Below are 12,758 nucleotides of genomic sequence, written 5' to 3' on the forward strand. Positions count from 1 at the left end.
AGCTGCGACTACAGGCTCCTGCCTCCATGCCTGGCTAATTTTTTGTATTTTAGTAGAGACGGGGTTTCACCGTCTTAGCCAGGATGGTCTCGATCTCCTGACCTCGTGATCCACCCGCCTTGGCCTCCCAAAGTGCCGGGATTACAGGCGTGAGCCACCGTGCCCGGCCTATTATTATTTTTTTTTTTGAGACAGGGTCTTGCTCTTACCTAGGCTTTGAAGGGCAGTGTCATGATCATGGCTTATTGCCGCCTTAACCCTCCGAGTAGCTGGGAGTATGGGTGTATGCCACTACACCCAGCCAATGTTTTTAAAAATGTATTTTTGAAGAGATGGGGTCTTGCTATGTTGCTCAGGCTGGTTTTGAACTTCTGAGCTAAAGCCATGCTCCCGACTGGTCTCTTAAAGTGCTGGGATTACAGGCCACTACACACGTGTCATTGTGTTTTTAATATGTATTTACTTAGTGGCTAATGATGTTGACCATCTATTCAGGTGCTTATTTGGTACCTTTTTTTGTTTCTTTTAATATGGAACACTTTAAGAATTTGCATGTCATTACTGTGCAGTGAGCATGCTAATCTTCTCTATTGATTCAATTTTGGTATATGTGCTGTTGAGAAAAGCGCTAGTACCTTTATATATCCTCTGTTCATCACTTTTGGCTATTTTCTTTTTCTTTTTTTGAGACAGAGTCTCCCCATCTCTACTAAAAAAATTCAAAAATTAGCCGGGCATGGTGGCACATTCCTGTAATCCCAACTACTTGGGAGGCTGAGGCAGGAGAATTGCTTGAACCCAGGAAGCGGAGTTTGCAGTTAGCTGAGATCGCACCACTGTACTCCGGCCTGAGTGACAGAGTGAGTCTCTGTCTAAAAAAAAAAAAAGGCTGGGTGTGTTGGCTCACGCCTGTGATCCCAGCACTTTGGGAGGCCAAGATGGGTGGATCACCTGAGGTCAGGAGTTCGAGACCAGCCTGACCAACATGTTAAAACCCCGTCTCTACTAAAAATACAAAAATTAGCTGGCTGTGGTGGTGCGTGCCTGTAATCCCAGCTACTCCGGAGGGTGAGGTAGGAGAATTGCTTGAACCCAGGAGGTGGAGGTTGCAGTGAGCCGCGATCGCACCATTGCAGTCTAGCCTGGGCAACAAGAGCGAAACTCCATCTCAAAAAAAAAAAAAAAAAAAGGTATTCCACGCTTGGTGGTTGGAATGTTCTGTTGTTCTGTAAATGTTCATGGATCCAGTTAGTTCATAGGGTTGAATTAAATATTCTTGCTATGAATATATGTATAGTTTTAACAGTTATTACAGAGAAATATTGAAGTCTCTATAGTGGATTTATGCATTTCTCCACTCTGTTCCATCAGCTTTTCTTTTACATATTTTGTAGTCTTGTTTTTTGGTGCATACACATTTAGGAATGTTATGTCCTCTTGGTGGATTGACCCTTCTCTCCATAAATAATTTCCTTCTTAGTCTCTAGTACTTTTTCTTTGCTCAGAAGTATAATGTTTCTGGTATTAATATAGTCACTCCAGCTTTTCTTTAAATGTTTGCATCATATACCTTTTTAATTTTTTTTGCTTTCAATGTACTTATTTGAAGTAAATTTCTTGTACACAAAATAGTGTTAGGTTATGTTTTCTTTCTTTTTTGTTTTTGTTTGAGATGGAATCTTGCACTGTAGCCTGGGCTGGAGTGCAATGGTGTCATCTTGGTTCACCGCGTCCTCTGCCTTCCGGGTTGAAGCGATTCTTCTGCCCCAACCTCTTGAGTAGCTGGGATTACAGGCGCCCGCCACCATGCCTGGTTAATTTTTTATATTTTTAGTAGAGACAGGGTTTCACTGTGTTGACCAATCTGGTCTCGAACTCTTGACCTTGTGATCTGCCTTCCTCGGCCTCCCAAAGTGCTGAGATTACAGGTGTGAGCCACCGCGCCTGGCCTTTTTTTTTTTTTTTGAGACATGGTCTTGCTCTGTCACCCAGGCTGCATTGCAGTGGCACAATCATGGTTTACTGCAGCCTGGACCTCCTGGGCTCAAACAATCCCCCCATCTCAGCCTCCCAAGTAACTGGGACCACACGTGTGCACTGTCACACCTGGCTAATTTTTTTATTATTTGTAGAGACCAGGTCTTGTTATGTTGCCCAGCCTGGTCTCGAACTCCTGGGCTCAAGAGACCTTCCTGTCATGGCCTCCCAAACTGCTGGCATTACAGGCATGAGCCACCATGCTTGGCTTTAGATTATGTTTTTAAAATCCAGTCTGTCAATCTTTGGCCTTTTTTTTTTTTGAGATGGAGTATTGCTCTGTCACCCTGGGTAGAGTGCAGTGGTATGATCTCAGCTCACTGCAGCCTCCGCCTAGTGGGTTCAAACGATTCTCCTGACTCAGCCTCCAGAGTAGCTATTACAGGTGCACACCACCATGCCTGGCTAAATTTTTTTTTGTATTTTTAGTAGAGACGAGTTTTCACTGTGTTGGTCAGGCTGGTCTCGAACATCAAACCTCAGGTGAACTGCTTTCCTCGGCCTCCCAAAGTGCTGGGATTACGGTCGTGAGCCACTGCACCTAGCCAGTTTTTGTCTTTTATTTGCTGTATTTAGGTATTTGGGTCATTTACATAGTTACAGATGTTGTCAGACTGCCCTCCCCCCCCGGCTTTTTTTTTTTTGAGACAAAGTCTTACTCTTGCCTAGGCTGGAGTGCAGTGGCTCAATCTTGGCCCACTGCAACCTCTGCATCCTGGGTTCAAGTAGTTCTTGTGCCTCAGTCTCCCGAGTAGATGGGATTACAGGCATCTATGTAAGCCCAGCTAATGTTTATATTTTTAGTAGAGATGGGGTTTCACCATGTTGGCCAGGCTGGTCTTGAACTCCCGGCCTTAGGTGATTCACCTCCTTGGCCTCCCAAAGTCCTAGAATTACAGGCCTGAGCCACCATGCCTCGTTTTAGTTTTTGTTTTTTGACTGTTTTTCTTGCTTTCTTTTGGGTTACTTGAACATTTTTGGAATTCCATTTTTCTTATTTTTTTTTCCTACCCCAATTCACTGTGCCAAACCATTTTTCTTTATTGTGTTTTATATCTGTTTTTTTTAGTTCGTTGATATGGTTTGGATATTTGTTCCACTGAAATTTTTTTTCTTCCTTTTTGATACGAAGTTTTGCTCTTGTTGCCCAGGCTGAAGTGCGATGGCATGATCTTGGCTCACCTCAACCTCTGCCTTCTGGGTTCAAGCGATTCTCCTGCTTCAGCCTCCCAAGTAGCTGGGATTACAGGCATGTGCCACCACACCTGGCTAATTTTGTATTTTTAGTAGAGACAGAGTTTGTCCATGTTGGTCAGGCTGTTCTCGAACTCCTGACTTGAGGTGATCCACCCACCTCGGCCTCCCAAAGTGATGGGATTATAGGCATGAGCCACCGTGCCCGGCCTTGGTATCTTTTTGGTATCACAAATAACTTTTGATTGAAACCTGGGCATTTTTGTATTGTCATGAGACTATGCATCTTACTTAAACAACTGTTTTAACTAGTGTTCTCTTACACTTATCTAACAAGGGTAGAGTGTTGGTGCCACTTCGTTAAGCCAGGTAGGGGATAAAGTTCAGGTTATCTACCTTGTCTGTGTTGACATTTTAGGCAAACTCCCTTTTAGTTCTTTGCAGAATTGGGAGTTGTGGCTCCCCACCTGATCTCTGTGGTGGATGTGGCCTTGTTTGTTACCGTGTGTAGGTGAAAGTTCTGACTCTTTACTAGGTCTTCTCTGCTACCATTCCAGTAGGGACAGGGAGGGATGCCTCATTACTGGCAGTTGGTGGTGGAAGTCCAGTCTTCCCTACTTTTCTCTACTGACACAGCGGGGAGTGGATGCTCATTAACTAGCCAATTGGAATGAAAGTTCCAATCCCCTGCTTAATTTGCTCTGACACTACCTGGTGGGAATCTTGGATTGTTTTCATTACAGTCTCATGAGGGTGGATATCTAGGTTCCCCATGTGATCATTGCTGGTATGGGTGGGGCTAGGTTTTCTATGGTGTTATGCTGGATTATAGCAGTTACTCTTCAAGTTTTCTTTCTGGTTAACATACCACTTTACTGGTAATCTGGTCTGGAGAGAGAAGGCTTTTGTTGGGGCTTTTTTTTTTTTTTTGAGACATAGTCTCTCTCTATCACCCAGGCTGGAGTGCAGTGGTGCGATCTCTGCTCACTGCAACCTCCGCCACTGGAGTTCAAGCAATTCTTGTGCCTCAGCCTCCGGAGTAGCTGGGATCATAGGTGCCTTCCAACACGCCCGGGTAATTTTTATTTTTAGTAGAGACGGGGTTTTGTCATGTTGGCCAGGCTGGTCTCCAACTCCTGACCTCTGGTGATCCACCCGCCTTGGGCTCCCAAGGTGCTGGGATTATAGGCATGAGCCACCGCACCTGACCTTGTTGGGGATTCTTTTATTTGGTCAGTGCCCATCGGTGTTCCTGATGTACTCACTTCTTCCATTCCAGGAGTAGGATACATTAGGCAAAAAGAAGAATACCCAGGGAATTTACTGCTATATTGTGCCTTATGTCCTGTGATCCTGAGCTAATTTGCCTTCTCTCCACGTTTCAGAGAAAATTCATTTTATTTATAATGTTCACATTGTAAATTTGTACTTAGTGGGAGGAATAGGGAAAAGTATGTCCATTCCATCCTCCCAGAAGTGTAAGTGTAACCTTTGATTTCATTGAGTGTGCCCTGTTTTTCTGTTTTCTATTTCATTGACTTCTGCTCTGATCTTTCTTTCTTTTGCTCCTCTAGTTTCTTAAGGAACAAGGTGAAATCACTGATTTGTTTCTTTTCTAATATAGTCATGTAATTGTATAAATTTCTATTTCAATTACTGCTTTAACTGTCTTAAAAATACTTGATATTTTTGTCTTTTTTTTTACCCCTTGGTTATTTTATTTTATTTCATTTCATTTCATTTTATATTTTGAGACAGATTCTCACTGTCTCCAGGCTGGAGTGCAGCAGCGCAATCTTGGCTCACTGCAACCTCCGCCTACCGGGTTTAAGCAATTCTCTGCCTCACCCTCCTGAGTAGCTGCGGTTACAGGAGCCTGTTACCATGCCCGGCTAATTTTGTATTTTTAGTAGAGACGGGGTTTCACCGTCTTGGTCAGGCTGGTCTTGAACTCTGTGATACACCTGCCTCGACCTCCCAAAGTGCTGGAATTACAGGCATGAGCCACTGCTCCTGGCCTCCACTGGTTATTTTAGAAGTATGTTTTGATTCCAAATATTGGGATTGTCTTTGATTTTTTTTTTCTGTCACTGATTTCTAAGTTAATATCACAGTGGTAAGAAAAAATTCATGGTAACAACTGAAACCTTTTAAATTTACCGAGAGTTGTTTTTTTGGCCTGAATATGGTATATCTTGGTGAATGTTCCAAATGCACTTGAATAGAATGCGTATTCTGGTAGTTTGTGTGGAGTGTTCTATAGTTAGTTAGGTCAGTTTGATTAATAGTGTTATTCAAGCTTCTGTATCCTTACTGATTTTCTGTCTGTGGTCCTACTATTATTATCATTCCTTTTTTTTGAACATGATGTTGCTTTGTCACCTAGGCTGGAGTGCAGTGGCATGCACAATCATCGCTCATTGAGCCTCCACTTCCTGGGCTCAAGTGATCCTCCCACCTCAGCCTCCCCAGTAGCTGGGTTTACAGGCATATGCTACCACACCCAGCCAATTTTTTTTTTTTTTTGAGATGGAATCTCGCTCTCGCCCAGGCTAGAGTGCAGTGGCGTGATCTTGGCTCACTGCAAACTCCACCTCCTGGGTTCAAGCGATTCTCCTGCCTCAGCCTCCTGAGTAGCTAGGATTACTGTTGTGCGCCACCACACCTGGCTAATTTTTGTATTTTTAGCAGAGACAGGGTTTCACCATGTTGGCCAGGCTGGACTCGAATTCCTGACTTCAGGTGATCTGCCCGCCTCAGGCTCCCAAAGTGCTGGGATTACAGATGTGAGCCACCATGCCCGGCCCACCCAGTTAATTTTTAAAAATCTTTTTGTAGAGGCCAGGTCTCCCTGTGTTGCTCTGTCACCTGGGCTGGAGTGTAGTGGCACAATCATGACTCACTATGGCCTCGACCTCCTCCTGCCTTAGCCTTCCCGAGTAGCTAGAAGGACCACAGATGTGTGCCACTACTCGTGGCTAATTTTTGTGTGTTTTTTGTTTTTATTTTTTGAGATGGAGTGTCGCTCTTGTTGCCCAGGCTAGAGTGCTGCCCAGGCTAGAGTGCAATGGCATGATCTCGGCTCATCGCAATCTCCGCCTCCTGGGTTCAAGCAATTCTCCTGCCTCTGTGTCCTGAGTAGCTGGGATTACAGGCATGTGTCACCATGCCCGGCTAATTTTGTATTTTCAGTAGAGATGGGGTTTGTCCATGTTGATCAGGCTGGTCTCGAACTCCTGACCTCAGGTGACCTGCCCGCCTCGGCCTCCCAAAGTGCTGGGATTACAGGCGTGAGCCACCGCGCCAGGCCAATTTTTGTGTGTGTGTGTGTTTTTTTTAGAGACAGGGTTCTGCAATTTTGCCCACACTGGTCTTGAACTCCTGGCCTGAAGTGATTTTCCCACCTCAGCCTCCCAAAGTGCTGGGATTACAGGCGTGAGCCACTGTGCTCAGCCACTTTTCTTCATGTTTCTAGTGACTGATAGTTCATTAAAAGAGTGCCCTGTTATACGTGCTTATAATTTCCATCAAATATGTGAAAGTTGTTGGCCGTGATTTCTAAAGATTTTTTTTTCTATATTATCTCCTGTTTTGTGGCTCCAGTTACAAGTGTGTTTGGCCTCTTGAAATTGTTTCAGTTATCACATATTACATTTTTTAATGGTTTTTATTTTCTGTGTTTCATTTAGGTTAGTAATTTTGGTTTCATGGGTTGTAAATCTCAAAGTGTATTTTTCATCTTAGACTTTGTACTTTTCAATTTAGAAGTTCAAATTTTAAAAATGTTTCACATTTTTACTTAATATGTTTGTCTCTTCTGGCCTTCTGATCATATGAAATATCATCATAATTGTTTTAAAGGACTTGTCTACTAATTCTGTTTTCTGTTTCATTTCAAAATTGGTTTATTTTTTGTTTCATTATGGGGTGTAACTTCCTGCTTCTATGTAAGTCTTATAAATTTTGATTGACTTTTTAGCCAGTGTGAATTATACCTTGTTTTCTAGTTTCTCTAGTTTTGTTTGCCTTTTACAAATATTTGTGGACTTTGTTCTGTGGCATTATTAAGCTGCTTGAAAACAGTTTCTTTCTGTTGGGTCTTTCATGTTTTCTTTGACTGGACCAGGGCTGTGTTTAGGGTTAATTTTTTCCTCCTTCTGAAGCCTTTTCTTTCTTAGTACTCCAATGTCATATCTCCAATGTGATATAAATTATATCACATCATTTCCTTTTGGACTTTTGGGTATGGGTACTATTCACATCCTTATGTCAGTTCTGGATGCTGTTACCTCTAATTCTTTTGGTGGTTTCTCACCTTGCCATTGGATAGCTCCTTTACATTGCAAGTGCTGATTTGTCATTCAACCAAAAGTTCTAGGGTGAGCCTTTGTAGATCTCTTCATTTCTCTCTCTCTCTCCAGCTCTCTACTCAGTGCTGGTCTCCCTTGTGAGCTCTAGGCACCTTGGCCTCCTTGGACTTCCAGCTCCATTTCCTCAACTTGGGGAGACCACAGGCTCTGCCTGGGTTCCTCCTCCCTGTTCCACGACCTGGAAACTCTATCAAGGCAGTAAGCTGGGCACACATGCAGCCCATTTGTTTTTTGTCTTCCAGGGATCACTGTGTTTTGTTACTTGTCCAGTATCTTCAGTGCTGTTGTTTCATTCATTTTATTAGGTTTTTATTATTTCACGCAAGGAGGCTAAATCTGGTCCCCTTTATTCACTCCGTCTTGACCAGAAGTGGTATCATTGTGGTTTTAATTTACTTTTTCATGATAACTGGTGATATTCTGCACGTTTTAGCTTGTGTGTTGACCATTCGTGTGTTCTCTTTTGTGATGAGTTTGTTCATTTAGCCTTTACTATTCTTTGTTTTCTTTTTTCATCTGTTTGAGTTGCAGGTGTTTATATGTCCTAAATACTGATCCTTTGTCTGATAAATGTTTTGTAAATACTTTCCCCAAGTCTATGTGGTTTACCTATTTATCTTAACTGTACTTTTTGATGAGCGGAAATATTTATATCTGATAAGTTTAATTTATCAGTGTTTTCTTTTGTAGTTATTGCTTACTGTGAGCTAAGACCCTTTTGCCTAACCTCGAAGTCATGAAGGTAATTTCCTTTATTTCCTCTAAAAGGTTTTGCTTTTGCTAATTTATATTTAGGTCTGTGATGCATCTGAAATTATTTTTGTAGGTTTGAGTATTTTGCATATGGCTATCCAGTTGTTTTTCACCATTTGTTGAAAAGAGTCTCCTTTTCTCACTGGGTTGCTTTGGGAACATCACATGGCTGCATAAGTGGGATCTCTTTCAGAAATCTTTATTCTGCTCCAAAAATCTGTTTGTCTAGCCCTGTTAGAGTATTCTGATTATTTTTGTAACTTTATATTGTCTTGAAGTCAGAATTGCAAGTCCTAAAACCTTTTTCTTCTTTTTCGAAGTTCTGCATATTCTCCGTCCTTCACATTTCCATATAAATTTTAATAATCTCTTTTCTGTCTTCTCCAAAAAAGGCTGATGGGATCATGATTATAATTGTCTTGAATCTGTTGATCAGTTTGAGGAGAACTGACACCTTAACAACAATTGAGTCTTAATCATTAGTATAGTATATCTCTCCATTTGTTTAGGTCTTTTTTGCTTTGTCTGAGCAGTCGTTTGTTGCTTTTAGCCTTTGGTCTTGCATGTCTTCTGTTTTTAAAATTACTTATTTTTTTTCCTTTTTTTTGAGACAGAGTCTCACTCTTGCCTTGCTGGAGTGCAGTGGCGCAATCTTGGCTGACTCCATCTCCTGGGTTCAGACAATTCTCCTGCCTCAGCCTTCCAAGCAGCTGGGATTACAGGCATGTACCACTAAGCCCAGCTAATTTTTATGTTTTTAGTAGAGATAGGGTTTCACCATGTTGGCCAGGCTGGTCAACTCCTGACCTCAAATGATCTGCCTGCTTCGGCCTCCCAAAGTGCTGGGATTACAGGCATGAGCCACCACGCCTAGCCTAAAATTATTTTTAAGTATTTTGTCTTTTTTTGATGCTACTTTAAAATATTAAATACATTTTTTAGCAATTATAAAGTATTATAAAAATTTCTAATTTTTTGTTGGAAATAGAATTTTTGTATATTGACCTGTTTCTTACAACCTTACTTAAGTCATATTAATTCTACTAGTTTTTTAGGTAGATTACTTAGATTTTTCTAATAGATGATTGTCATAAAACACTGTTTTATCTCTTTTTTCCCCAGTTGTAATTCCTTTTATTCTCTTCCCTTACAAAATGGACTTAATCTTGTTTTCATTCTTAGAGGAGAGCATTCAGTGTTACACCATCAATTATAAGTCAGATGTAGGGGTTTTATTGATGAAGTTTATCAGATTGCTTTCAAATATAGGTTTTATTACTATTTAGATATGGCAAGGCCAACAGAACCCAGCATGACGGCCATTGAAAAGACAGTTTGTTATAGTCACAGACCCCAAGAGGAATAGTCATGCCATGCCATGGAGAATACACAGTTGAGTAGCTTCCTGAGGGTTTGTGTCATGAATGGATATTGAGTTTTCTCAAAAGCTTTTTCTGTATCTATTGAGATAATGCTATGTTTTTAAAGATATTAATGTAAATTTCATTGTTTTATTTTCAAATGTTACGCTAAATGCCATTTGGTGTCATGGTGTATTATTCTTTTTTTTTTTTTTTGGAGATGGGTACATTGGCAGTCTCTGCTCAGTATAACCTCCACCTCCTGGGTTCAAGTGATTCTTCTGCCTCAGCCTCCCGAGTAGCTGAGATTACAGGCACGTGCCACCATGCCCGGCTAATTTTTTTTGTGGAGACAGGGTTTCACCATGTTGGCCAGGTAGGTCTCCTGACCTCAAGTGATCCTCCCGCGTTGGCCTCCGAAAGTGCTGGGATTACTTTCGTAATCCATGTGAGCCACCACAGCTGGCCTATTCTTCTTATATATTGTTGGACTTAAATTGCTAATAGTAAATATTTTTGCAACTTTGTATGTGAGGGATTTTGTTGTAACCTTGTTGCTTTTTGTCAAGTGCTGGTATTTTTGGTATATTCATTGGTATTCTTCATGCTAAACTTAGAAAATGATTTGGGAAGCGTTGTCTTCTCTGTTTTCTGGAAATGTTTGTGTGAGATTGATTCTATTATTTCTTTAGTGTTTGAAGGAACTTATCAGTGAAAAAATCTGAATCTAGTGTTTTCTTTTTGGGCAGGATTTTGATAATGAATTCAACTTAAAATGCTTCTCAGATTTTCTGTTTTATCAGTTTTGATAAGTTTTGTTTTCAAATAATTTTTTTTTTTCATCTAAGCTGTTGAATTGGTTAGCATAAAGTCATTAATAATAATCTTTGGCCCTCTTAATATCTTTGGGATTGTAGAGGTAATTCCCATTTTATTCTTGATATTGGCGATTTGTATTCTTCCTATTTAAAAAAAAATTAATTTAGCTTGCAGATTGTCAACTTTTTAGGTTTTTCAAAGTGTTACCAGAAAGGGGGTCCCAATCCAGACCCCCTTGGATTGAGGGGTTCTTGGATCTTGTGCAAGAAAAAATTTGAGGCGGATTCATACAGTAAAGTGAAAGCAAGTTTATTAAGAAAGTAAAGGAATAAAAGAATGGCTACTCCATAGGGAGAGCAGTGCCATGGGCCGCTGGTTTCCCATTTTTATGAGTATTTCTTGATTGTATGCTAAACAAGGGGCGGATTATTCATGAGTTTTCTGGGAAAGGGGTGGGCAATTCCCAGAACTAGTGGTTCCTCCCCTTTTTAGACTATATAGGGTAACTTCCTGGCATTGCTATGGCATTTGTAAACTGTCATGGCCCTTGTGGGAGTGTCTCTTAGCATGTTAATGTATTATAATTAGTGTATAATGAGCAGTGAGGACGACCAGAGGTCAGTTTTGTCACCATCTTGGCTTTGGTGGGTTTTGGCCCCCTTCTTTATTACAACCTGTTTTATCAGCAAGGTTTTTATGTCTTGTATCTTGTGCCAGCCTCTTAGCTCATTCTGTGACTTAGAATGCATAACTTACTGCAGTCCAGCAGGACTCAGGCTTATTTTCCCCAGCCCCTGTTCAAGATAGAGGCACTCTGGTTCAGAAGTCTCTGACAAAAGGACCAACTTTGACTTCAAATTTTCTGTTACTTTTCTGTTTCATTTCTTCTGCTCTTATTTTTACTATTTCTTTCTTTTTTCTACTTACTTTGGGTTTACTTTACCCTTTTATATGTAGGTTCTTATTTTATTTTATTTTATTTTATTTTGAGACAGAGTTTTGTGCTGCCACCCAGGCTAGAGTGCAGTGGTGCGATCTTGGCTTACTGCAACCTCTGCATCCCGGGTTCAAGCGATTCTCCTGCCTCAGCTCAGCCTCCTGAGTAGCTTGGATTACGGCCACCCGCTGCCATGCCCAGCTAATTTTTGTATCTTTAATAGAGACGGGGTTTCATCATGTAGGCCATGCTGGTCTTGGACTTGCGACCTCAGGTGATCCACCTGTCTTGGCCTCCCAAAGTGTTGGGATTACAGGCGTGAGCCACCATACCCGGCTGCTAGGTCATTAATTTTATATCTTTTTTTCTGATGTGGTTAGGGAACATAATCTGTATGATTTCCATTATTTTCGTTTTATTGTGTCTTGCTTTATGGCTCAGTATGTGGTCTTTCATGGGATATGCACCAAGTTTACCTGAAAAGAATGTTTATAGTGGTTTTAACATTGCTTAGATTATTTTTATTATTATTATTATTATTTTTATTTGATCTGGTTTTGTCAGTCACAAAGAGGAGTGTTAAAATATCTTACCATGTTTGGGGCACTGAGTATTCTGACTATGCCTTATGCTAATTTTTGCTTCATGTATTTTGAAGCCTTGTTTTTAGGTGCATACATTTATAATTGTTATGATTTCTTCATTGTCTGACTTACTGTGAAATTCCCCTCCCTCTCTTTACTTTGTAGCCACTCACCATCTTTTTTTTTCTTGTTGTTTGTTTGTTTGTTTGTTTTTGAGATGAGGTTTTACTCTGTCACCCAGGCTGGAGTGCAGTGGTGTGATCTTGGCTCACTGCAGCCTTTGCCTCCCAGATTCAAGCAGTTCACCTGTTTCAGCCACCCTAATAGCTGGGACTATAGGTGTGTGCCACCATGCCTGGCTAATTTTTGTATTTTTGGTAGAGATGGGGCTTTGCCATGTTGGCCAGGCTGGTCTCGAACTCCTGGCCTCAAGTGATCAAGTGCCCGCCCAAAGTGCTGGGATTACAGACCTGAACCACCGCGCACCCAGCCTATCCATTTACTTTTTTTTTTTTTGAGACGGAGTCTCACTCTGTCGCCCAGGCTGGAGTGCAGTGGCACGATCTCGGCTCACTGCAAGCTCCGCCTCCGGGTTCACGCCATTCTTCTGCCTCAGCTTCCCGAGTAGCTGGGACTACAGGCACATGCCACCATGCCCAGCTAATTTTTGTATTTTTAGTAGAGATAGGGTTTCACCATGTTG

At 41.3% G+C, this 12,758-nt stretch overlaps 1 protein-coding gene and 1 non-coding gene across 27 annotated transcripts in view; one reads left to right on the plus strand and one right to left on the minus strand.

The window, feature by feature from the left end:
• Positions 1–12,758, plus strand: part of MLLT10 (MLLT10 histone lysine methyltransferase DOT1L cofactor) — a 225,987-nt gene that overhangs the window by 39,873 nt on the left and 173,356 nt on the right. Inside the window, exon 1 of one of the 26 annotated variants that reach the window (XM_063669631.1) lies at positions 8,291–8,343. The exons of the other annotated variants lie outside the window; for them this stretch is intronic. Coding sequence (XP_063525701.1) covers positions 8,338–8,343 — 6 coding nt within the window. The 5' untranslated portion in view covers positions 8,291–8,337. Of the gene's footprint in view, positions 1–8,290; positions 8,344–12,758 lie in introns of those variants that run through there. 26 annotated transcript variants of the gene reach the window in all.
• LOC129006977 (U6 spliceosomal RNA) lies at positions 525–629 on the minus strand. The gene has a single exon (XR_008492163.1). It is a non-coding gene; the product is annotated as a U6 spliceosomal RNA (small nuclear RNA).

This window comes from Pongo pygmaeus, chromosome 8 (genome assembly GCF_028885625.2).
Source record: "Pongo pygmaeus isolate AG05252 chromosome 8, NHGRI_mPonPyg2-v2.0_pri, whole genome shotgun sequence".
Classification (NCBI taxonomy): domain Eukaryota; kingdom Metazoa; phylum Chordata; class Mammalia; order Primates; family Hominidae; genus Pongo; species Pongo pygmaeus.